Source organism: Lonchura striata, chromosome 4 (genome assembly GCF_046129695.1).
Source record: "Lonchura striata isolate bLonStr1 chromosome 4, bLonStr1.mat, whole genome shotgun sequence".
Lineage (NCBI taxonomy): Eukaryota > Metazoa > Chordata > Aves > Passeriformes > Estrildidae > Lonchura > Lonchura striata.
Window position 1 is genome coordinate 43904472 of NC_134606.1, and position 27524 is coordinate 43931995.

A 27524-nucleotide genomic window follows, 5' to 3' on the forward strand; every position below is an offset into this window, starting at 1 on the left:
AATTGATAAAATATCTCTTTTGCCAGCATAACCAAATGTTTTGGTTTTTCTGTGTGTGTGTGTGAGGATGGATTGTAGGAGAATAGAGATAATGCAGAAGGCAATCTTACCCCTAAGAAGTTCCAGTTGTACTAATTACCAAAGAGTAGAAATAGCCTTGCCTTTAATAGGTCACAGCTGTGTCCAGTAAGGATGGGTGTTGTAAAAGGGTGGTTTAGCTGGTTGAGAGGAGAGTTGGAGTCAGTTGGCTGTGCTGCTGGGGATAGAAAGGGTCAGGTGTTCATGTTAGGGACAGAAAGGGTCAGTCTGTGCTGCTGGGGGCACAAAGGGTCAGGTGTTCATGTTAGGGACAGAAAGGGTCAGTCTGTGCTGCTGGGGACAGAAAGGGTCAGGTGGTTGTGATAGGGACAGGTAGAAGTCAGCCAGCTGTGGAGAGGAAAGAGAAAAGGAGTCAGTGTTGTGGGAGCTGCCCATGAGAACTCAGAGAGAAGGTATGAAAGTCTTACAGTGAGGTAATAAACTAATGGTGACCGTCAGTTCCCATCCACTGTCGATTGGCGCTAAGCGCTGACGCCAACAATTGGTGGCCCGTATGGGGATGGATCCTGACATGTATGTGAGAGGTAGTTGTTTTTTTTTTTCCTGTTGGGAACACTATTGACTTTTTTTTTAATAGTTGGGTGATTTTAGTCTGTGATGAGGTGTCATGTTTTAGGTACAATTTGTATGGGATATGGTGTGAGTTTGCTTCTCAGCCTTAAGATACATTCTGTGCGTTGTTATATGGTTTGCAAGTTGAAGTGTGTTGGTTCATTATGTTTGGAAGCAGGCTGACAGTGATGCATTCATGGCTCTGTGTGTATCATCCTCCATGCAGAGCACTCACATGCCAAAGTTGATTTTCTGTGACTTTTCTACCATTAATATACCTGGATGGGGAGAACTCCTGTGAGCATTTGTCTGAAATCTGTGCTTTTTCCTTGAGCCAGCTTGGTAACAGACTTGCTCTTTTCCTTTTGAAACAACACTGGGCCCTATAAAAGGATGCATATGTATTTCCTGCTGACACTTTGGTTCCTAGTCCTTGCTGGTAAATAATTAATAATAGTGTCTCTTTCAGAAATGACTAGGTGGATGGACCTGGTAGAAATAAGCTGAGTCCTACTCAGTTTCTTCATATAGCCACAGTCATAAGCCTGTCCAGTTCCACACCCATTTAAAGGGAAGTTAAACTTTTTTTTTGATCAGGAAGTTTGCTCCTCACATTCTTGTCAACACATTCTTTTAGCTTTACAGGTGTTCTCTTTCTAGTGTTTTACCCAGGGATATAGAGAGTACTACTGATTGCTGAGCTGTGGCTTAATGCCCACTTCTGTACCAAGAAGAGGTAGAAGCTTCCAGGAATGGCATTTGGAAGTTATGGAACTGGGATCACAGAGTGGAATTTCTTGGTCTTATTGAAACTCAGGCTTGGAGAAACCTGATTTAAGGTGACTTGTTAAAGCATCAGTGATACAACTTGTTTTCTTTCTGCTTATGTGTGTAGTAATGGCAAAAAGCTGTTGAGAGAAAGCAGTTTTGTTCTAAGCATCCCTTTGATATCACTAACTATAACTGTTGGAAGTCTAATCACTTTGTGAAGGCTAGCATAAATAACTATGCTCTAGAAAATTTCTGGAGTGTACTGCTTTAATCCTGAAGGCAAAGGGATTTCACTTGGGTTGGGAAGCAGTCAGTGGTCAGAGTTTTAGAGAGCTGATCAAGTTGGCTTGTCAGCTAGCAAGCTGTTAATCATAAAAACACAAGCTGCTTTGACATATATGAGTAAGATAAGTAACTGTAGAGGCAGAGCTGATCTAAGTAGTGACTGAGTGTTCCTTGAGGGAGAGCCAGGAAATGGCAAGAGGTACTTGGTAACTTATGACACACTTCCACTCTGCGCAGAGACACCTGATTCAACCACTCCACCTGTACTGCAGCGTAGAGCAAATTAGATTACATTGGTCTGGAAAGCTTTGCTTGAGACATCATTCTGAAACTACTCTGACTCAACTTGTTTTGAGTATCCTTGTCATAGACGAGATGTCTGACCTCACGCAGGTTTTTGTAAAGCCAAGTCACTGTTTAATTCTGCCTTGCGTGATGTCAGATGGGGTTAATAATTTTCAGCTGGATTCATATGGATACAATGAAGAATGCAAATTGTGTAGTCAATTAGGAAACATCCTGGCAAGTCTTACGGCCTCAGAGCCCACAAAATGCACACTTTTTCATGTAAAAAAAAGATGAATTGATAAGTTACTGACCTTGAATTTGAAATTTTTACTGGTTTTGGTAGCATTTGTGGAACATGAACTTTATTAGTGTCACAAATGTATTACTTAGTAGAAAGTTTTGACTTGCTTTGTTTGTGACTAGTAACGTGTTCTCTTGAATTATCTTCTAATACTTTGTGCAATATGTCTCCTTCCCATTTAAAATTTTTTTGAATAAATTTACAAGAGAATATAAATGCAAAATCGTAGACCTTCAGTAATACTGAACCACATGTACTTTTTCCCAGCTTGAAGACTTTTCAGTTTACTTAGTTAAATCACTCAGTTTAATTGTTTTCAGTCTAGTGAAGTGGGAGAAGTGCTTGGGAAAGTATTAGTGAAAAGGTCTGATCCTGGTGTGTGCTGTAGTAAAGCAGTGACACACAGTGACTTAGCTTGGATTTCTTTCACTCTTTGCTTATAGCATAAAACCATTTTGAAAAGATCATGTGTCTAAGAGTGTTCCTCTACCTCAAGGGCTTCTATTCCCATATAAACTGTGTTTAGTGCTCTAACAAGTGAGATTACTTTTAATAAGAGCATCTTTCCAGCTTTGCTTAAGGTCCTGGTGATACCTACAAGTGTGCTTAACCTGTGATTATAAACTTCTGTAAAATTTAAGTCCTTTGGGAGTCTTGTTCTTAAATCAAGGTGGTGAAAGGAGGAGGAAAAACACCGAATGAGAATCATAAGTCTTTGATGTCATAAGTCAAACTGTATATTCCATCTTTGCAGAGATTGAAATTGGCATTTGGAGGAGTTCTTGCTATGTTGAGTTAAAGTGTCATTAATTGGGTGGTGGGTGAAACAGTTCAGCTGTACTTAAACTGATCAAACTGACTACTTGGTGTATTGTACTCACCAGGGAAGGCATTCTTCCAACTCTACTGGGAAGTCAGTTGTTTTTTACCAAACTTTCTGAAAATTTGGCGAAGAATTATGTGTCTTTTCTGAATATTAGTAATTAAGTTGTCTGTAAACTATTACCATGTGAAAGCTTTTGAATAACTGATGGGGGGCTTTAAGTGGAATCACTAGTTGGGCATATACAAGAGAGAGTACAACTGATACTCCTGTTACTTTCCTTGCATCCCTCTCATCATTCAGCATGCTCAGCCTTGTAGGTCTTCTTAATGAGATAGACTGGCAGGCTCTGATAGAACACGGTTCTGTTGTGTCATGACTGTAAGTGAATTGTCCAGCTGTTGTTTGAGCAGGTGAACAGAGTCTGACTTTATGGTGAAATGAACCAAGAAGTAGATGAGGGACGTGAATAATGTACACTGAACTAAGAGTGACCAGTTTTAGGTACTAAATCATGTTGTTTTGTCAGATGAATGAACAGAAATATGCTCTCTTGCAGGTTTTGGAAGGAAGGATGTTGTAGAGCACTTGCTGCAGACAGGAGCCAATGTTCATGCTCGTGATGATGGAGGACTGATACCCCTGCACAACGCCTGCTCCTTTGGGCATGCAGAAGTGGTCAGTCTGCTGCTGTGTCAGGGGGCAGACCCAAATGCTAGGGACAACTGGAACTACACTCCTTTGCATGAGGCTGCTATCAAGGGGAAAATAGATGTGTGTATTGGTAAGTGTCACTTGCTAGGTTGAAATTTTACCTGATTGTTTTGTGAAGCTGTAACTGTTTGTGTGCTGAACTTGGGATGAAAGATATTGCTTGTTTTAAAAGTGAATGACTTTTACTTTCTTGCAGGTAGGAATAGTGATAGTAATTTAACTTTTTGTTGGTCTGTAATACAAAGTTTGAGGAACTTGCATCAGAAAAACTATCCTGGAGAGATTGGATGAAGTCTCTTTGTTAAATTACAGTATTTAAAATCTGAATATGTAGGTTTGTCTTTCTTGGTTGCTGTCAAGAAAACTAGCTTTACTAGATAAAGTCTTTGTTTTTTTGGCTGCTCTTTGTGTTGTGTAAGTGGTTAGGAAGATGGTAAACCTTTCATTCCATGCAGTATGGAGAAGTAAACCTTTCATTCCATGCAGTATGGAGAAACAACTTGGTCCTTTGGCGCTTTCCAGAACAATTTACAGGACACCATTGTTCAGTGGTGATCTGTTTTTAGTATGTGTTTTTTAGCCTGGAGCCAAAGGAATTTCAAATAAAATTGAACATTTCAACTGCTTGAAATTTGTTCAGAACATATAAAGAGCTTTTCAGTCAGGATGTCTTTAACTTCTGTGTTTTTTTTCCTGTACTTAGTACTACTTTGTTTCTAAATAGGAACTTCTGTTTTAATTTTTTTTTACCCTCAGAGCTGTTTTTTGAGCTTGCAGTCTTTTAACATCTACTAACCTGAATAAAATTACCTGTTCACCATTTCTTTTTAATCAAGCGTGTAAAGGAAAACCTGACTTGTAGGCACTTCAGTTAAGATTATGAACTATACGTTCTGTGTTATCCAGATGACAAGACACAATTATCAGACTTTCAGATAATGTCTTTTTTTCTGAAAGTTTTATTACATAGAAGTCCTTCATAGAAAGCTACAAAACATACCAAATGAAATATTTTGTTAGCTTTATTGCAATATTTAAGTCATTACTTAAAAATAAACACCAGAAATTGAGTGAAATTATATTCTGGTGTTTCCTCCAATATTCTATTTCAGTCTGTTTCTTCTTTTTACAAGCAATGTAATTTCATGTCTGTATGCAAGGTAAAACATGGAGAATATTCTATAGAAATTTAATATAGTTGATTATGCAGCAGTATGTGGGAAGATATAAATTTATATAGTAGGTTTCAGTAACAGTCTACTGTGACAATGTTGAATAGAAAAGTAAGTTTAATTCCAGTCAGTAACTGGAGTCTAGTATGGGACTTAAAGGTTGGTCTGTTTTGTGGTGGAGTCAGTCTGATGTTGGTAACTGCTGACTGAAAATCAAATAAAATAAAAGAAAGTTTGACTGAAAAGAAAATTGATCTTTTGTTTTGGAAAAGATTTGTCTTTTTCAGTTTTTGAAACCTTGTATTAGAGCAGGAAAGGGTGAAGCAGCACAGTTGTGTGTTACAGATTGGTTGTGACAGAGGTTTTAGGATTTGGCAAGGCAGTATGGGTAGTGTTGCTTTGGGTGGTTTGTCTAAAGACTTTGATACTCAGGAGGAGTTGGGTTAGGTCAGATGAGGGAGATTATGTGATACATTCATTTTGATGGACAATACTGGTAGAAATTTAAGCTATTTTGATTTAATTTCTGTAATCAATGAATTAATAATACCTTTAAAGCTCGCTCTTAATTCAGCAAGAGGTTGTAGACTTGGTGAAAGGAAGCACAGGATTAAATGTATGGCTTGTGTTACACAGAACTTCATTATGTATTCTGTGGACAGGTTAGATCTGTGACTCTAAATGTTGATGCTAGGTATGATCCATGTATATGTAAATGTTCAGCATGTAGTACTTGCTGATCAAATCCCAAAGCTCTTCTGCTGTCTGGAGCAGTTTTAGAGTTCCTTGGAAGCAGTGAGCAGGCTTGTAGCACTACACACAGTTCTTCTCCAATCTGCCTGCAAGTAGCTCTGGAGGAATTTTGGGGCATTTTTTAATAATTTATTTTAAGCAAGCAAGCATGATGCTGTTCTGCTTGGTTTAGTTACAGTTATCCACGTATGTTGTACTTCAGTTAGATATTTCATTTGTCAGGGTGAGAGTTCCTACTAAAGGCAGTGTCACCAGGCACCAGATTATGAAAATATAAAGTAGTATGCTACTTTGGGATTGACTTGATTCTGTAAAACTGATAGGACATGAGTCTAGACAAAGAAGCCTGTTCTTTCATGTTTATAGTGATTTTGCAATTTATATCTAGTGGGCAAGCATGTTCTGCTGTCTTCTACAGAATTCCTGTTTCTTTCTAGCAGTTTTATATAAAACTTGTATTTTGAGGTCTTCAGCTTTAATTTCAAAGCCTTTTGAAGGAACATGTTTTACACCTGGATAATGCAACAATGTTTTTAGGGCGTGAATTCTGACTAGGAATATTTTAATATATTTTTGGAATACATTGTACAGTACTGCTGTTTACGCCTTAAGTGTATTCTGTTGCAACTGATATGATGGAAGAAACCGGTCTGTTAAAAAAAAAAAAATTAAAATTCAAAGAACAGATCCTTGGAGCACTTCTTTTTAAACAAGCAGGGCATGCTTTTTAAAAAGCATTGTTTGAAGAAAAGAAATCCTGACATACTGGAATTTTTTGCTGAATTTGGATTTCTGTTTGAAAAGTGATAGCCTGTGTAGAAATTAGTCATCTGACCTTAATTTTGGCTACCTACTCTTGGCATCTTCTTTTAAATGATAAAATGAGTGAGAATTTTTCACTTTACCTTCTTTCCTTTGCTGCTTCTTTGCCACCACAGCCTGCATATTTTCTGCATCACATCTAGCATAGAACACTTTTTTTGGTCACTTTACACGTCAAGAAGGGAAAAACTGATAACTGAACAGAGTGTTGAGATGTTGCACATTCATGAGTAATGATTTTTCAAAGAAAAATTTGAGACATTGAAGCCTAGTAGGAAGACCAGCAAAAGACACATGGTGACTCCAGCAGTAGAGCACTCTTGTGTCTAGCAGAAGTGTTGGAATGGAGTGTCTACATCTATGCTAAAGTTACTGTAGGTGCTCAGCTTTTGAGCTGAGTTTAGAGTAATAGGTACAAACCCTGCCACTGGAAGAAGCTTGTGTAAAAATAAGTATACATGAATGGCAAAAACTCACCAGACTGTGAACCCAGTAAGACATCAAATAGCTCATGCGAGTTCTTTCTCTTCTGTTTTACTGATTGCATATTGCAGCTGTAGGACAGCGTAGGGAGAGATGCTGAGTATGGGAGGAGTATTGGCTCTCCTAGGTGGCAGTTGCTTTTGTGTTCTGGTGGGGAAGGTCTTGGTAAGCAGTACTCAGCTGGTTTGCTGATAATCTCTTGAAACGTGTTCAGTCACTGCAGAGCTGTTTAGTTGCCAAGTAGTTACACTTGAAAACACAATTTGCTTTATGTAATCAGTTTTTCGACTAAATTTATTGAAGCATTGGAATCAATCATTGGCATCCTCCAGTATTTATGACTTCTAGGCTTGCTTTATCTGTCAGAAGGATACATTTTCAGTGTCTGTGAACTGCTTCTAGGGCTAATGAAGAGTGGTTTTGTATCTCAGTGCTGTATTTTGTCCTGGAATAGTGGATGAGTACTGAACTCTGCAATGTGCATTTGGAGGAATGCTGTGATGTCAGGATAGTGACTGTTCTGCATATTGGGCTGTGGAGAAAGAATTATCTGTTTTTTCAGTCTGACTGCAGCATAGACTTTCACATGAAGATCCATATATCTTTTTTTCAGAAATGAAGCTATGATCTCAGACTGTAAAAGCCTTGAATGTATCCTTTCCCATGGCAATCAGCAATTTAGGAACTTGATAAGGAGGCTGCATTTGAACTGTGTTACATAGCAATTCATGTACAAAATACTTGAAAGCTCCAGTTCACTTTTTAAATGCTGTCATAATCTTGGCAAAAGAATTTTACAGTTTAAAAGTCTTGCTGAAATAAAACAATATTCCCTTTTTTTGAAGAGGAAACTATTTTTGATTTCTTGGTGACTTTTATTGCAAGCTGTTCAGGACTTTAATGAGAATTAGTGAGCAGTCATTTCTGTTTGCAGTTTGCATGTCTTTTGTGATTTTATAGATATCTTCTTCTATCAAATGTCTCTTTTCCAAGCTGAAAAGCAGAGTCTTCTGTTAAGTCATCCTGTTGAATATTCTGTTTTTTCTGCTTCCTGCCTTCCTCCACCCCCAGCCATTTTTGTAGGGGTGAGGGGTTGGTATGGGGGATATGGACACCAAAAACGGGTGAAGTAGATTTCTAGGGTAACCTAATTTCTTTCTAATTTGGTTTTCTGGTTGCTGAGCACTGCATGGGAGTACTATAAGGTAGTTCCTGTGCGCTAACAGCTCCTTTAAAACTATTTGTGTAGCACAGTTGTGTTTTTTTCTTGTTAAAAAAAAAACTAGGCTAAAAATAACCTTACAGAAGCTGTGCTTGTGCAGTTTGTCTGAGTTTGCTTTGCCCTCCAGTGCATTTGTTTCTGCGGAAGCTGTAGCTGTTCTTGCAGAGATTTTTTTTTTCCTGTGTGGATCTCCAATTAAGTGTTGATATCTATAGGACTGCTAGGCTCAATATTATCTCAGGTGTCACACACCTGCTTAGTTTTTAAGGGCATCCTTCAAAATATGCAAACACAAGCCTATCTATGGTGATGCCGTGATTTACGGATCTGAACATGAAGAGTACTATAGTAATTTTAGGGAAATAAAAAATTCTATCTACTGAAAAGCTCCCTTCATCGCTGTACAAAGCTGTAAAAGTTTTTAAAAATCACTTTTAGCCCATGCAGTGTTAAAAGGATCCACCCATAATTACTTAATGTGACTTGAGACTAGTGTTTTTACTGGCTTCCTCAGGCTAGTTATAAAATCTACTGCAAAGATCCTGTGGCATGATGAATTTATTGTTCCAGTGCTATGATGTGACCTCTAATGGTTCTGTCAAGGTGCATTTGTCTCTTTGACCAGAGAATTTCTGTGCAAGTTGATTTTTTTTTTTTTTCTTTTTGCACTTGAGAGATACGACAAGCAAACAAGCCAAAACATTTTTAAGCTAACAGCTTTTCCGATGTATAGGTTGTGCCCTCAATATAGGGATCACTATTATTTAAATGCCTCTTTGTAAGCATCTTAAAACATTTCTCACCCTGCTGTGCTTCCTCACAAATGAGGAAAGAGAAGAATTCATTAGTTATTATCTTCTGCTAGTACACATGTTTTGACTGAAAGATGTGAAGGAAGTATTACGTGACCCCTTTCTGCAGGGCAGATAAACCTTCTGTTAGGATTTTTAAAAAAAATTTATGAGAGGTATTTTATGGGTAGAAGCAGCTCACGGTGAACCTTAAAGGAATTGTAGAAAGGTAGAAGTCATTGAACTACTCATTTGTTTGGTCACCTTGCAAAGAATGAATGTATGGCAGATAGTGACATTATTGCAGTTTATGGTAAATTTGTCTTAAGAGATTTTAGAATGCTCAGAGTGTTTCCAAGGAAAGGAACTGTATTACTGTAAAAGTTAAAGCAGTGTCTGATTTTACTACCTGAAAAAACAGTAAGTAAAAAAAAAAAATCATAAGAAGTGCTGTCAAGGAGCAAAACTGTATAGTAGCCAGTTCTTTAAGGAGCTGGGGTGACAGGGATAAGATGGTATCTTAACTGAAAATTAATTAAACTGGCTTAGATTTATCCGCTGGATGACAGAAGCCTGTAAGGAGGCTAGTAGCTCCTTAATGAGAATTAGAGGGGATGTTGGTAATTGAGTTCCATTGGGATCTGGTTGTGCATGCTGTTTGGGGGAGAGATGTACTGAATTCCTGAAAACTCTCTTGGAGAACTGGTCTTCTAGAAGGAAGCTTAGATTCACAGAGTCATCCCAGATATCTGATGTTCAAAGACTTGTAAAATCATTGGAAAATGCTCTCAAGTAAGTACTTTAAAATGTAAAGTGTTTTAACTGTTGCTGTTTATATCAGAATATTCTTAATATTGTTACTATTCCTGCTTTGACATTTGAACTACGGGGGTAATACTGTTACTGACTGTTCATAGTGTGTTGTGGGGATACAGTGACTTGTATTTGAGCTTTAAGTTGCAGAAAAGTTTAAAGAGCTTTAGGCTGTTCTTGTGTACCAGAATTGTGATTTTTTGCTCTATTAGGAGGACATGAATTAATCCCTACAGTGTGGAGCATTCCTATCTGTAGCTGGAGTTAATGTTGATATGAGAGGAAAGATACTTTGTATTTGATAAGCTTAACCACAAGCAGTCCTTGTTAACAGCATCTATCTCTTATATGTCCCAGTATGCAAAATAAAAATCCTAGCTATTCTTAATAGTGTTTATTATTCAGATATTGATCAAAGCCAAATCAGTTGTTGTGGAAGCAGGCTCATCAGACTGCAAGGAATTATTTTGGTCTGTTTCTGCTGTGTAAGTTACAGCCTTAGTTTGAAACCCTGCTTCTTTGAGTAGCAAAGTAATTTTAAATTGGTGCATACCTAGTGACTCAAACACCTGTATGCTTCTCATACTGTTTCTTCATGGGGCCTTTCTTAAAGAAACCTTGCATGATAGCAGACACAGGATGAAAATTTAATGTTTTAGCTTGAGTAGAAAAATACTTCTGTTCTCTCAATTAAGTACTTGTTTCTGGTTTTAAATAGTTTCATGTCCTCTAGCCGCTTGTTTAAGCTATGCTAGCTTCTAAATGTTAATATTCATCACAGAAATAAAAGCCTCGAGGGCTGTGTCTCACATTTTTTGCATCTACAGTGTAGTTCAGTCATCTGTAGTTCAGACTTGCCCTATTGAAAGAGACCTTCGAATAAGGCTGCCTTCTCTGAGCTGTTGGGGGTGGAAGAATCCACGACTGAAATAAAACATTGGTAATTGGGAGGCATTGTAATACTGTTGTCATAGTAACAATGGACTGGAGTGTGAGACAACAGGGCTTTTGTCAAAAGTGACAACAGACAATGGTTTGAGGCATTCTGCCATGGCATATACAAGTGCAGTGCTCCCTGGTGGACTTGGGCAGAAAGACATGAGGGAAATGGATAAATTCCTGTATGAGAGGGTTACCTCTTCAGTGTGTGACATCTGTGTGCAGATGGGTTTGTTATGGAGTGTCGTCTCCAGGAGTTTCTGTACGCTGGTACCTGTGCATGTGTAGCTGTGATAGACACTTTTGGAAGAAATCTCTCTGAGCAGTGTCAGTCACACATATGTACCCAACAAAGAAAGATCATGGAGTGCAAGGAACCTTAAAATAAGTGGATCATTGATGCAAGGTGGAAGTGCCAAGCCACAGCACTTTTTTACAAGGATCAAACATTGAGCTGAATTAATCCTTAGGTTAAGTGCTCTTCAGGAACAAAATCAACAGTAAACTTTATAGCAGAGAGGATGATGTACAAATCAGGTGCCTTGTCTGCGATTTAATGCAATGCATAATTTGAAAGCTGTCTTTCTTTCTGTTAGGTTTAAATTGTATTGATAATTAATATGTTTGGGCCTATCTAGATTATAGACTTTTTCCCAGTCCTGTTTTCTTTTTCAAAATTCATTTTTCTTTGTTTGCTTGCTTGGCACAGGAGCGTCTGTGGAGGACAAAGCAAAGAATAATTTATTTTATGATGTTTCTTTACAAGTGGTCATCAAATCAGACCCTGATTTCTTGCAGTGAAGGAGGTGGTATTATAATATGCAAACATTACTGGAAAAATTGCTATAGGGTCTTTCTGGGAAGTTAAGGTCTTCAGAAATACGGATGTTATCTATTTGCAAACTGAGAGGGAGGGGAAGAAGTTGCATATCATTGAGAACAGAGTAATGGAACAGATGGTCCTCTTGCAGACACTGAAACTGCTTTCAGATGTCCAGTATGAGTTTAGAATGGCTTTCTAAATATCTTGCAGAAATAATTAATGTTATGGGACAATGCTTCTGATTACTGTAGCAATATATGCTTTTAGCTTCTTAGTGGAACCATGTGGTCCTTAATGCAGTTCATACGTGGTTTGAAAACAATCTGTAGATGTTAAGGGAACAATTGAGTGGAGCACATTCTAGCAGAGGTCTGGGGTGCTTTCTTAGACTAATGGAAAACATTGATTGAAATATTACTACAGGATACAAAAGTCTTGCTTTTAAAAATGTGTAGGCAAATAAATCTTTGTCATATAGTAAATAAAGGAAGGTATCTCTTTTTAATGATTTTATTTTTCTATAAAGCAGGTGTGTAAAATAAACTGTGGGTGCTTGAAGCCTACTGGAAATACTGAGCTCTTGCCTCTTGTTCTGGGTGGTCTTCACTTCAGCATTCATTCAGCTAGGACTCATGATTGATAAGCACAGACTCCTGTAACTCATTGTTTCACCATGTTTATACAAATGCACCATGCAGCAGCAAGGCTGAGGTTGTCTGATGTGAATCCTGTATTCATGCTGCTGCATGTAGTCCTCATGTTTTGCTGAGGTCTTGTCCAAGCAAGCAATACTAAGTAGTTCCTTGGTTAGCCACAGTACTCTTGACCTAACTGTAGTATTATAGTTCAGAATACTGAATGTATATGATGAGGGATGCAAGGAGAACATTTTGTTTTTATAATCTTGTTTGGGGTGATACAAGGATGGCACAGGACATGGGTAACCCAGGAAAAGAACTCACTCAGGCTGATGTAACATGCATTGTTCCCTAGCCTGAGACCTATAGTATTGATGATCTCACCTGACAGATTGAGATTTTTGCATTGTAGTATATTTGCTTGTCAGGGACCTAATGTTAAATACACTAAGACTTGCACTTCTCTGTATCAATAGGCCATGGGGGTGAGCAGTTCTAGGGCTGCAGGAAAAAAAAGTGGATATAGTACTGGACTTTAAAAATTGACAGCAATCTTACTGTTTTACTTAATAATGTGATCTAAGATAGTTGCTGGAGAAAGTTTACAGTTCTGGTATGTGTAGTCAGTTGCTAGTAGAGTAATCATGTTTTCATGGACTGGACAACTTGTTATTCTTAAGATTTTATATGTTACTTGTATTTCTTAAACATTTAATAACTATGTTGTGGACTAACAATGAGTTTACAAAACTGACATAAGGTTCAAGTTTACATGAAACATGCAAAAATTATTTTCCATTTTGGGGCTTATTTAATCTAAAGAGTTTCAGATCTTAATAATATGAAAATACCACTCTGTGTCCCATATAGTGTGTGTCAAAGACACTGTCTGTGTACTGTTGGACTTGTGTACTGTTGAAAGCTGGTAGGCACTGAAATTAATCTCTGGAAAAGGAGGAATGTGCTTGTGGAATGTGACAGTTATTCTGGGGTTTGAATTTTTTTTTTTTCCCCCCCATCTTGTGTTCACCTCACTGAAAGATGGCATGAGAGCTGCTGCTAGGGTTTAAAGCCTTTCAATTAATGTTTTTTCAGGTGCTTTTCTGTTTTGGAAAAATGGTAGATCCAGGACAGGTTCTCATAAACTTTTAAGATCTTTGTTCATGTTGGTTCTCAGGTTCACTGGCAAATAGTGCCTTCCGATAGCCACACAGCTAATTTCACATGCAATCTGTAACTTGACTTCCACCAAGACTTTTTTGCCCTCAAACTTCATTGGGAAGAGGACCATACCATAATTCTCTTATGCAGGAGATTGGAATTAATCTTTGGTTTCTCTTAACTCTCTTCAATTCCTTTTCCTTCTAGCATGGTCTTTGTTGACCTAATTTGCCTCAGTGACTGCTTTTGCTTTACAAGGACTCTGAAAGCAGGTTTCTTAATCTGTCAAGTGGGATGTCAGGATGATAGCTGACATTTATTTGAATAAAACTTGAAGCAGAAAGATGAATTTGTTTAGAGAAAAGTTAAATTGGGAGAATTGAAATGAAGAATTGTCCTTAAAGCAGCTTTCAGCTTGGGATATAGGTGAAAACATAAATTGTTCAGACAGTAGGGTAGCAGTTCAAATTTCTAGCTGTTTAGTATGGTATATTAAACCAATATTAAACTAGTTGCAAATTGCTGCTTGCAAGAAAAGGGGTTGTGATTTTCCATAGCGAGTCCTCAATCCATACCATCTACAAATGAGCAAAATGGTTTTTGTTAGGTTTTTTGGACCTCTTTTGATGAAAGGGTCTTCTGTTCCAGTTTGCACACTTAATAGTGTATATGTTCCAGGTGTCTACTCAAACACACTGAGATGTGATGCTTAAAGCCCTTTTGTGAAATGGCCATAAATCAAAACATGGGAGGTTCCTTCTGAATATCAGGAAACGCTTTTTGCCATCGGGACAAGTAATCACTGGTTGGCCAGAGAAGATGTGGAATCTGCTTCCTTGAAGGTACTGAAAGGCCATTTGGACAGAGTCCTGGGCAACTGAGTCTAGGTGGCTCAGCTGCAGCAGGGAGGATAATCTACATGAGTCTCTTTGGCAACTGTTCCATGATTCAATGTGATTCAGTGTTAAAGGAGCGCGTGTGCATGGCTGCAAATAAATGGGATTAAATAAATGCTTAGTGTACTGTCTTTCATTGCCTGTTAGCTCAATAAAAGGTTTTTTGTTTGGTTTTTTATTCTTGCATTTATTTTTTTCCCCGTAGCTGAAGCTTCTAGAGTGTATTTTGCAGGTTCATTGTGGAACTCCCAAAACTTCCTTTACAGTACACAGCTTTTTGTGCAGACAGTGTTCTTGAGGGAAGTGTTTTGGAATGGCAGCACTGTCTCTTACATGATGTAAAAGAACCACAAACAAAAGAACTGCAATTGCACTTAGGTTTTGAGGTGGCTTTCTAGAAGCTTGCATTCTACATAACCTGCATATACTTTTGTTCTCATTCTTAGCTGGAATGGAAAATTTTAGCTTGAAAACTGTTACATCAGAAAAATGAAACAGGGATATTTTGTTTGAGGCTAGATCAAGGCTTTGAATTGCTGTTCATGTAGGCTGAGCAATCTACTCTGGCTCTTTCTCTGAGGGCAGAGGGATATTATGAGCCTCTGCTGTGCTGCCTACGGGCTCTGGAACCTTCTGCATGTTCTTTCTTTCTATGCATATTTAATTGCAGGTAGGCAGAACTGGCATACCAGGGAGCAATTTCATAGTGCTTCCTACATACAGAAAACTAATCATAGTTAAAATCACAGAATGAGTAAGGTTGGTAAGAACCATTGGAGGTGATCCAGTCCAGTTTCCCTACTCAAGCAGAATTCCCTAGAGCATGTTACTCAGGATTGTGTAACTCAGGATGCACCTACTTATGGGGCAAGACTTGAAGGCAGTCACAGAGGGAGGAGGGAGCCTTTAAAAAAAGTGTCTTCTTCCCTGTGGAAGAATTCTTGTTGTGGCAGTGATACTTGTGGTTTTGGTTGTCTGGGTCAGATCCCTTCCCCTTACCTTGCTTTGATTAGAAAAATCTGATCTCTGGAACATCTAGTGCCAACTTTGGTCTAGAATGCATTGAAGTCTTGCAGTACACTGAGAAGTGAGGTTTATGGTATGTAGATATAGACAGGAAGTCAGGTTGTCTTGCTGAGAGGTTTGAAACTTCATTGAACAAAGTCTGAAAGTACTTCTGGGGTAAACAATGATTGAGATAGAAGAGTCATTCTGAAAAATTAGGAGTTAAAATAAGATCCTTTCAAAGTGATGTTGTGTAATTTTTTTTTCTAGATCTTTTTCACTTCAAAACAAACAGGCAAAAAGGTGCTACTGGGAGACCTTGTTCAGTGTTTCTTTGTTTTCTTACTGCTGCCTTGAAGCCTCTTTCTGTGGATTGCTCAAATAAGCTGAAGGAACCTGATCTCTAAGTGTTATTTCCAAGTATTCTTTTACTGGGCCTCCGCTTGGTTTGGTATTGCATCTTGTTACTGTAGGAATTAGTGCAGTTTCTGCAGTGTGTGGAGTCATGAGAAGCTGCCTTTCAAAGATCAGATCTGTGTCAATAAAGGGAGATAGTAGATATGGCTGTCCTCTGAGCCTGCCTGGACCAAATGGGCATTTTAGCTGTAAAGCAAGAAATGCCTCTGCTAGGAGAGCCATATTCTGGGCTGTGTGTATTGTCTCCTCCCACATCCTGATGCCCCAACAGTTGCTGCAATTATGTATCTAATGACACAGTAACACAAACATGCAAGCAGGTGCTGTATTTATCCAGAGCACATCACATTTGATCCAAATAGCATTTTTAAATGAGAGCTAGCTTTCTTTTACTTGAAAATGACCATTTAACACCATCTGTCTGCATAAATTTTAAAACTTTGGATCTCCAGGAACTGGCCTGCAGGATTACAGTCAAAGAATGGTTTGAGTTGCAAGGGACTTTTAAATATCATGTAGGCCACATCCCCTGCCATGGGTAGGGATAGTGTTTACCACATCAGGTTGCTGAAAGCCCTGGGCAGCTTGACCTTGAACACTTTCAGTGATGGATATCCACAACTTCTCTGGATGTTCCAGCTTTGCAAGAGGTTCAGGTAGATGACATCTGTAGCTTTTCCTCTGTCAACTGATGGAATCATTTTATTGTGGGAAGCTACCAAATGAGTCAGGCATGATCTGCTCTTTCTGTCTCTGAGCGGCTCCCTGTCTTCCACGTGTTTTGATGCGTCTTCCAGGAGACTCTTCTATGATATTACTGGATGTGGAGTGAGGCTGCTTGATTAGTAGTTCCCAGGATCTTCTTTTTACCTTTTTTCAAAATGGGTCTGATGTTTTTTTTCTAGTCTGGGCATTTGCCTTACTGCTAAGACTTCTTGGATATGATTGAGAATTTCTTGGCCATTTCAACATCAGCCTATCCCTTCAGAACCCATCTTACTGGGTCCTATGGACTGATGAATGTTCAGGTATCTCAAGTAGTCTTCAACCTGAGCTTCACTTAGAGTGGAGGGAACTGCAGTCTGCAGTCCCAGCCTTGAGGGTTCAGGGAACTGAGAGATGTGAGAAGGGAGGTTCATATTGAAATCTGAAGTGAAAAAACTGTTAAATAGCTCAGCCTTCTCCATATCTGTTTTCTCTAGTTTTCATGTCTTATTTATCAAGAGAAGGGGATATGTTTAATTTAATCTTCCTTTTTCTAGCCAATGTTCCTGTAGAACTGTGCATTTCCTTCTTACACTTTAGTTTGATCACATTTATCTCCCATTTCCCTTGCCTATTTTCTTACACATGGTAATTGAGAACTCCTGGACTCTATGAAAAATGTTCTTAAAGGGCTGCCAGTTCTGTTTGGCTCCTTTGTCCCTGAGGGCAGCTCCTGGGGGATCCCATCCATTAATTCATTCAGCAACTGAAAGTGTTCTCTGAAAACATGGGAGTCCTTACTCCATTCTTTACCGGGTCTGGAAGGGTCTCCTGGACTGCTTACAGTTTATTGTGCTGCTTTTCCAGCAGATGTCAGGATGATTGGTGTCCCCCAGCAGGATCAGAGCCTGCAAAAATGACACATCCTGTAGCTGAAGGTAGAACTGATTATCAACAAGCATCCCTTGATGAGGTGGACTGTACCAGCCATAAAGTTTCATTTGTTGGCTTGGCCCCTAATTATTATCCATAAACTCTCAACTTTTGCATTGCTGTTTTTCCAAGGCAGCTGTCTAGAGTCAATGCTTTTTTGTTGTTTTTTTTCTTGGAGGGCAGTCACCTGGTTGGATTTTCGTATTTCCTTTCTTTCCTTCTAAAGATTTTCTAGTTGTCTATTGCAGTGTTTCAGCAGTGTGGTCCTTCACACGATGTTTGAGTGATAGTGGGTAGATTGTAGCTTTCTAGCTGCCGAGTGGCTTCCAGCTCCTCCTGTTTGCTGCCCGTGCTGTGTGCACTGGTATGGAGACACTTCAGCTGTTTCACTGACCTTACTACCTTCTTGGAGGACCATGCCAGAATTCCTTTGAGGCATTTCACAGATGTTTCCCTACTAGTGCCTAATACATCAGCAGAAAAGTCCCTGACGTTTCTCTGTTGCTCAGAACTTTATCACTTTTTCTCTGCTACTTCTCTGCTGTCCCCTCCTTCTGTCAAGAACTCTTGTTTCTGTCTAGGCTATTGGGGAGCACCAACTAATTCCCTTTAAATTTTTTTCTTTCAACATAGTGGAGCCTAACATTGCTTTTGTAAGCTTCTGCTTCATACTACTGTATTTGGTGTATTTGTCTCCTGCTCTGTCTGGCCCCAACAAAGAACAAAACCAACATGCTGGTTCATTGGGAGCAAACCCATGTCTGGGATGATGGGAAAATGGAATGCCCTGAACAAGGGAAGTAGAGAAGGCAAAATGATGGGAAATGCTAAGCAGTTCACACTGACCCAGCAGGACTTTGGCTGATAACATTAGATGTACTCTAAACTAGAAACACAAAATCACTCTTTTCAGCTCCTATCACTGGCTTGTGTCCCTGTGCTGTCCTTGTTTGTGCTAACCAGAGCGTGTCATGTTGTTGCCTGAGGATTGGGCAAGTGATTGGTTTTCTAATTGGTCTTGTTGCCTGACTAAATGTTTGCAGCTGCAGCCCCCCAAAGCAGGGTGGGCAGCACAGGCTAGGTGTGCCAATTCTGTCAGTGTGGTCTAGGTGAAAAGGATTGCCCAGAGAGGTTGTGAAGTTTCCTTCTCTGGAGATACTAAAAAGCCTTCTAGACACTCCTGTCCCTGATCTGTTGCCAGGTTATTGTGTCTTCTTAGAAATGATCTACCTGCAGTGTTTCCAGATATATCTGATTATTGCCTCTATCCTATCCTGACTCTGAACTAGGTGCTTTAGTGTGCTTAGCCTTTCTGCTCCATAATCCTCTCTTCATTCAACTTGGATGGAATTCACTATAGAGGGGCAGTCAAGAGCATAGGACTGGTTTCTCCTTTTTTTCCAACTCCTCTTGACTGAGCTGGGAGTGGGTGTTTGAGGCCATGGATGTCATCGGGTCCAGTAGCCATACTTAAATCTTTAGAGCTCTGTGAAGCCTCTGTAGTGATCCTGTCTCTCTTGTAGTTCCAATGGCTGATGAGTTCTACACCTTGTTTCTCCATGACACAGACAAGACTGAGTTTGCTCACAGAGGTGGAAGTTAATCTGTGATACAGTGGTGGTTGATGTTATTAGCCATATCTTATATATTCAATTTTATAATGCTAAGAGTAGAGTGCTACATTTTTTGTTATATATAGGATTATGTATCTGGTAACTTGCCAAAATTGAATTATTCACTCTAAATCACAAAAGTATAATATCTAGGCAAGAAACTGGTGTTCTTGTAACACGAGAAAAGCTTCAAAACTTTAGTGGTTTGATTGACATATACTGGTAGTTGGGGAGAAGATGCTTTTATCAATGGCTGAGAAAAATTAATACTTTGGATTCCAGTGGTTTGTTTAAATGTTTCCAGAATGTGGAGGTGAACAAGTTATGTTTCTTGTCAGCTCAGAAACATCCTACACAAGACTTAGACTGAGAGGTGTGTGTGTTCCTGGGACCTAAAGTTAGTGAGGGACAGATCAGCTCTAGAGGTGTCATTTAGAGAAATGGAAGATAGTGCCTGTGTTGTAAATCAAATAGAGGCCTTTTTCTTAGGCTGTGTCCTCTATACCTTGATTCTTCGGGAGTAAGTAGATAAAGCTAAACTGATAGTTTGAAAAGAACCTCTGGAGATCATCTCCAGAAGTAGAATTTGAAAATGGGGAAGAAAGGCTATATAGTAAAGCTGGGGTAGCTGGAAGGGATCCCAAGGACAAGGCAGTGGGACAGTGATAAAAAACTAGTGGAGAGAATAGGCAATGGTAGAGCTGTGAGCAACTCTTGAAATATAATTAAAAGCAGTAGGCAGCTTGCAGTACAGATACTTCTGGGAGGTCTGCCTGATGCTCTTGCATTTTTCACTCAACAGTCAAAAATTTGGATGTGGTCTTTTTTTTTGTACTTGCATTCATCTGATTTGAAACCAAATGTGAACTTTTCCATCAGCATTATTGTAGGAACAGTCAGGAAGCTGTGGATTTTGAGGCTAGAGAAGTCATATCTGAACTATACTGATCTTTGTGCTAATATGAACAAACAAATGTATTTTAATCCCTATTCTATTTCCTTGTATTTATGTATTTCAGTCAAAAGTGTTTTCATTTGGTGCACTTTCAACTGTGGGAGTAAGAAGCAGGAAGGACTAAGTATATGGGTGATGGTTTCTATGTAGACAAACTTCTTCACCTCACCCCAGTAAAAACACACTTGTTGCTTGTTGATAGCTTCTGGGGAAGTTTTTGCCATACCTTGAAATGTGAAGTGAAAATGTGAAGGTTGAAACTAACAAAAGTAAAAATGTTTGTTCTTGACAGCCAAGTGAGGTTGTGTTGGTTAACTTCACAGTTCAATATACCTATGCCAGAAGGCTGTGGGCCAAGTGTGTCATTTTAGGAGTCATCCTGCTGTAGTGAGTTGACAATAATGTGAAATAATTAGTACTTGTAGTATGTGCTCTATGCAATTCAGTAGCTTTTAAAAAAAATATAGTAAGACTTACAGCCTTTCTTTTCTCTAGTACTGATCTGATATAATGGCAATGTAATTAAATAAGGTATTTCAGATAGTATGTGAAGATCAGAACCTAAACATCAAGTATTTTAGCAGTTGCAGTGAGGGTAAAAACTGGAACTCCAGACCAGTCTATGTTTATACTACAGTTAATGTTACGGGGTTTTGACATCTATACGCGATATGAAGATTCAATAAAAAGACCTTCTTTATACTGTTTGTACAATATGGTCTGTAGAAAAGGCAGGACTACTCTGCTAATGGTATTGCTAGATTATTAAGGGGCACTGCCTTCAATACAGCAAAATAATACACCCCAATGTCCCCACTGTCCAGAGGAAATAAACCAGCATATCCAAGTATGCCAATTAACAACTTTTCAGGAGTTAATTTTTGTGTACAACATCCTTACAATTGCCTGTTCAGTGTACAGAACTGGAACAGAAGTTCCTTGATAGAAACTTATTTCCACATTACCTTTTCAGGCTACTCAGAAACCATCCTCTAAAACCAATGTGCAGTGTTTGAAATCCAAAATAGCTACAATTATCTAGAATGGTTTGTTGTCTTGTGTTCCTTTATAGAGGGAATGTTTTTTCCTCACAGAGGAGATGTATCTTGAAATTTTTACACATCCCTGGTGAATTGAAAAGGAAATCTAGAGAGACACACTGTGTGTAGATCTGAAATGCCCTGTTGTTAGAAGAGACTTTCTCTTCTTTGTTAAAGTGTTAAAGGTTTTGAACATGGAGGAGAACATTCAATTAGAAGCTACCTGGGGTTTGGCAGGTATTGAAGTACAGCTGTGTTATACTGATACACTAAACATCAAATGCTGTATTTCTCTTGTTAATTCCTGTTGATGACAACATCACTTACTGGGATATCTTTTTGTGAGATTATGTACTTAAAAGGTATGGAGATGTTGGAATAAAATAGTCAGTAGAAGAAATATAAGAATAAGATGGCTTTTGTGACACATTTGCTTCCTTTGTTCATATGCATTCTAATGAAGTATTTATTTATATAATTGTGGGGTTTTTTTGTTTTCCCCAAGATGCTATTGCCTTAATTCCATGGTATAGATGTGTTTCTAGGATGGAATGACAGTATCTGCAGGACCATACCCCTGGTTGTTGGAGAAGCCGGAAGATGAATGGGATGAATGATTGAAGAGACAAGAAGGATGAGTTTCATGGTTACAGCAACTGAGTTCTGATAGGTTATTTATTTGTATCTCATTTGGCCACTTTAAATGTGTGTTACACAGACAGTTAATAATTCCAGGGTTTGCAGACAGCCAGCTTAAGCCTTGTTAGTAAATTGTTAATGTATTTGCCTAGGTTTTAAAAAGGCTGAAAACTGGACACAGAAATTTTATGTTGGCCAAATCCTTTATGGTTCATTAGCATGACTGAGCAGGTTAGATATACTGCATCATCCTTTGTTGTTTTACCAGGAGAGGATCTGGAAGCAGTACCGTGTGTGTCGTCATCTGTGTGTGCCAGTAGAAGCAGCAGGGAAGCACTTTGATTGGTTTGCATTTTGGAACAACCAAGAGACTTGAAAATGTGCTTCTGTTTTAACACTGAACTCAGGCAGTTGCAGATGCCTTTGAGAGTTCTACATCTGTTATCTGGCATTTTTTAAAGTCACCTTTCTTCCCCTAACCCTTCTCAATTTGGCATCACATGCTATTCCAAACCTCTGAATGAGTCAGATCCCAGTCATTCCTCTCTTTGGTCTTTCTTCATGGACTTTTTCTCTGGGCTATTATCTTTTCCCCTGCCACATCTTCTTTTTCTGTTTTCTCCCCTAGGTCTTTGTCTGAGGCTTTTTGCCATGTGAATCCTTTGTTGCTTTTTGATCTGGTCAGTGCTTCATTGTTTTGTACTGGCTGCTTTCTCTTGATAGATGATCAGTTGCTGGTAATGTCTACTCTTACACTGGTGCCTCTTGGGACAAATGGCTTCCCTCTTCCCAGGTATCTAGAGTCACTTAACAGGGTGCAAGGGAAGAGAGATAGGGCATAACAGAATCTGTCTTTCCATACTCAGTTCCTATACTGCCTGTTGTGTTTAAAAATCTGCAAAAGGTCTTGTTTGCCTGTTCCTACTGCAGTGTGCCTGACTGGCTTGAGAGGCTGGCTCAGTCTCAAACCTGTCCGTGAGTAAGATCTCACAGTGGGTGGTAGCATGTATGGCACAGATGGTGTCTTCAGAAATGTAGGTGCTAGATCCTAACAAGATTCAGTGAGCACGTGCTAGCTGCTTTTTTTTTCTCTCCCCCCTCCCATTTTGGTGTTTTTGTCTTGACATGGGGGAAAAAAACCCACCGCCAAACAAAAAAAACTTAAATTTCTTCATAGGCTTCCTACTTGAGTCTTCTATAAAAAATATCAGGCAATTGTGCCTTCTCATCAAAGCATAAGATAAGTCAATTTACTTCACTGAAGCACCAGGCTTCTGCAAAAATTCAGCTTGTGGGCAAGCATGTAGCATTGTAACCTGTAAGTTAAAATATATGAAGTTGGGCAATGTTTAAAGAATTTGAAGTAAGAAATGTATAAGAAAAGAGGTTTGAATAAAAACAATACTACAAGTTAAATTTTTAGTTTAGAAAAAAAAGGTTTTCTGAAAAGTGTTTCCTGGTTAAACCTTTTTTAAAATATATATATGCAGTATCAGTACTTAGTTTTGTTCTGAATTGAATTATGATTTTTCTGAAGAATTCTGCCTGTGAAGTATTTTGATACCCTTAGTTACAAAAACTGTTTGCAACTATTTCTTTGTCTTGACTTCAGTCCAGCTGTATCTCAACAAATGTTGTGTGAACAACCATAAATGTCAGGTGGTTTTTATTACTCATCTCCTTGACCTGAGTGTCTGTATACTGTCCTGTTATTCACAGTTGTACAAAATAAGTGTGTTGCTCTGAATTTGTAATGTGTTGTGCTTATTTTGAGTGACATCTGGGGCCTTTTTGTCAGGCCTCTAATGGGCTTTGTTTTCCAGTTCTGTACAAAATGTCTTGATGTTGAGAGGTGGTGATCTGTATTGCATTATGTTGGTTCTGATCAAAAGGGTTCTCAGGTGAAATACTGGGATTTTTTATAATTAACTTTTCTAGTTGATAGTTTACTGTATCAATGCCTTCCTAGCCTTATGGTTGTATATTGTATTCTAAGTGTTTTTATGTACTTGCACTTCCATGTGTTTATAGACTTAGTAGGGAAAAGAGATACCAGTGAGTATAACAGCCTCTGAGCATCCAGTCTGTAGGGTACCAGGTTACAAATCGTAGCCTGTTTGTTACACTTCTTGAAGGTGAGCTGATATGCCGTGGTTAAGGTTTCCTACACAAATGAGGAGCCACTGAAAGGCTGGAGTATTGCTGATTTATAGAGACGGGTTAACTTGGAATATTCAGCTGGAAAAGGAACAGGAGTGGTAACAAGCAGCAGTAGTGGTAGTAAAGGCAGAAGCAGGTTCCACAGCAGACTTCCCAGTGTGAGTCAGTGAGTGCACAGCATACCAGCTAGCTGTCAGGAGGAACCCAAACCTGAATATTCCAAGAGAGTCTGGGTTCATGTTTATCATGCAAAGTCATGTGGTCTTACTATATCTTAACTTACCAACTTAGCCTTAGTCTGGAGAAGATCCTTTGCTGCAGTGCTTAACAAAAAAAAAAAAAAAAAAAAAAAAAAGGAAAAAAAAAGGAGAGAGAGGGAGAAAAAACAGAAGGAAAAATAAAGAAAATTGTGCAATGTTTGTTTATGCCTTCATCATGCCAAGGAGACACTTAACAGTAAATAACCTGTGTATACCTGAGGTAAGATACTGTTTCTGCTTTCCCTGCACAGTGCTGCTGCAGCACGGAGCTGATCCAAACATTCGGAACACCGATGGGAAATCTGCACTGGATCTGGCAGACCCTTCAGCAAAAGCTGTACTCACTGGTAAGATGCATACATCTCTCAGCAGCGTAACCTGAGATTATTTTGTGTGTATAAGTTCAGCATCAGAAGAGCCTTCTGCCTTTCCTGATTTTCTGTTGTGTAAGAGCATTTTAAAAACTGTCTTTTAGCAGATTTCATGTTGATGTAATTGTTGTTAATCTGCTGTGCTGCTATAGATTTGCTTATTCTACTTATGCTAATGCTATTATTTTGTGTTACAATATCATTTATTATTTACTGTGTTTCTCTGAGATTTTTCTTTTTAATTGATACCCAATAGACAGTTTGAACAGGATCCCCTACCTCCTGAAAAAAAAAATTAGAAAAAAATCAGGTCAATTGTTTTAAGACCTTCACTGTTAAGCAAGCAAGGACGTTTGTGTAACTATAAAAGTACCTATGATCTGAAAGACAACCTGCTACTGATTGCAGAGATCAATACTCACATTAGATTTTGCTGCAGATTCACATGCTGTACTTTCCTTCCTCTTCATTGTTAGTCATTTTGGGTTGAACCCTTTCTAATCTACCAGTTTTTTTCTTTTTTAGGGGCTATTAGCTGCAAAGAAATGTTTCATGAAAATATCCTACAGATATAACTTTGTTTTTACAGAGCTTTGATTTTTAAAAAAATTAAATGTTGTGGCATACCAGTGAGCATGAAAAGTATAATACAGTTGTCTGTCAAATTGGTATCAAGAAATACATGGTCCTCTGTGCTGATTTTGTCATCTAGGAAATAATGCTTAAAACAAAATAATATTTGATTTCAAAATATATGCAATTAGATTTATAGAAAGGGATTCAGCAGCTGAGGTTCATTTGAAGGAATAGCTGTTTTTCTTTTTCCTCTATTTCCCCTATTCTCTTTTTATTGACAGCTTAATTTATAGGTTATGTGCTATGAAACACCCATATTCTTTCTTCAGATTATGTTCAGAGCACACCAGCTCCCTTCACTTTGTCAAGAACATTTCCTCATCGTCTTCTTTCTTCAGTGCACTGAGTGCTATACATAATTATCTACAGCGCTGCAGTGATTCAAGAGTGCCTTTGGAACAGTGTACTTTAAATACATATGATTTACTTTAATTACTCTGTGTCAAATTTAAACACGTTCCTACAGTGTTAACACTAATGTTAGATGTGCTAAGCAGGTTGATCTGACTTTTGGCTGTTAATGGGTACAGTTGTACAGATGCTGAATATAGAGAGGGCAACTGGGAGTCACTGTACCTCAGAAGTGTTAAAGGATATATGCCATTTGGTTGTGGGGAACTTGATATACCTACAGTGTGAGGGTTACAAAGCCCAAGCTGCTCTTCAGGCTATGCATCTTCAGTGGATAGTAGAAGATTAGGAAAGTCTGTGACCTCATGTCAGCTTCACTGATTTCTCTGGGCACTGGATCACCTTATGCTTTAGGCAGAGGAGAGGGCAATGTGTCACTGTATTACTGACAAGTGGAGATGAATTTGAAGCAGGCCTCTGAGAACATCCTGTGAAATGCAGCCAGTGCCCGTCTCTGGGCTTACCCCTAATGCCTCACACACAACATCAGTGACTGAAGCTGTCTGCAGCCAGTGAATGTTACCAGGTTGTGCATGCAGACACAAATGGTGCTATAGATGTGTTTAGTTGTTCATAAGAAAGCATCATTTTTGTATGTGTTTGTTCTTCCCAGCAAGAAAATCAGCTTTTGTTTTTTCAGCTTTGTCCTCAAGGTGGCTCTTGGCTACACAGGGCTCTGTGCTGTGCACCTGAGTTGCAGGCTGTGCAGTCAGGGCTGTAGCTGCCATGTGATGCACAATAACTGAAAAACCTGGTACTGGAGATGTCATTTAAATGGAGGCTAGCTATTAAGAGCTGCATTTTTCTGGGTGTTGCCCTGTTTCATACTGTCTCTGTTAGGCTGCTATTTCTCATGCATTTTCCATATGTTGTTACCTTCAGGTCTTGCTTCATCCCTGTGGAAGAAGGAGGCTTAAGGGATTTCTTAGGATCTATCTGACTGGGGATAATCTTTAGCTACAGCAATTCTTTGCAATTAGGTGCATCAGAACTTAAAGGTATTACTGGATTAAGGATGAGAGGATATATTAACTTGATTTTCAGTATTTAGTATTGAATGGTGGGGTTTTAGGAATGCTCATATTTAGAGCTTTTGGAAGTGGAGCACTGTCTGTAATTTGCAACTGTATTTGCGTCTTTAAGGAGCATGCATGTCAAGGATGCTCTCATTGTTATTTTTGATTCCTTTTTCTATCTGTGTCTATCATAGAATGTCCTAGATTGGAAGGGACCTTAAAGGCTATCTAGTTCCACCCCCCCTGCTGTGGACAGGAGGCACCTCTAATTAAACCAGGTTGCTCAGAGCTCCATCCACTCTGGCCTTAACCACTTCCAGGGATGGGGCATCCACAACTTCTCTGGGCAACCTGTTCCAGTTTTATGGTAAAGAATTTCTTCTTAACATCCAACTTAAACCTACCCATTTTCAGTTTGAATCCATTCCCCCTTCTCCTATGCATACGCTCTCTTGTAAGAGGTGTCTTACCATCTTTCTTGTAGGCTCCCTTCAGGTACTAGAAGTTCACAATTAAGTCACCCCAAAGCCTTCTCTTCTCCAGTTCTCTCAGCCTTTCCTCATAGGAATCCTGATAGATCATATGACCATAACAGACTTTTCTACATTGCTGTATTGGTTCTTGAAGAACACAGGTTTCTTCTTAAAACTTTGTTTGACCATGTATTTGCATAGGTTTGTGCATCTGTGTTAATTGCTTTGCAAATGAACTGTGATTACAGTGTCCCTTTGACCTCCAACACAGCAAAAGTAAACAGAAAACTTCTTGGTAATTGATTAAACCTTTTCAGTTTGACAAAGAGTTCTGTATGTGTTTTAAAAGTGTAATTCATGCTGCATAAAAAGCATTTCTGCTGTTCTGGCAGCAAATGCTCAATCCACAATGACTTGTTATTTTCTGTCTTCCAGACTAGAATAATGTATACTCTCCTTTTCACCTAGATTGCAGAAAGGACATGTAATGCAGTAGTTTCTGGCATGACTTCCAGCCATTTTCCTGCAACATCCTCTTAAAAGA

General features: G+C 38.8%; 1 protein-coding gene across 1 annotated transcript in view; it reads left to right on the top strand.

The window, feature by feature from the left end:
* The window catches only part of TNKS (tankyrase), a 125324-nt gene that overhangs the window by 4159 nt on the left and 93641 nt on the right, over nt 1–27524 (top strand). The window contains exons 2-3 of the mRNA XM_021532595.3: nt 3679–3903; nt 24325–24420. Coding sequence (XP_021388270.1) covers nt 3679–3903; nt 24325–24420 — 321 coding nt within the window. The remainder of the gene's footprint in view (nt 1–3678; nt 3904–24324; nt 24421–27524) is intronic.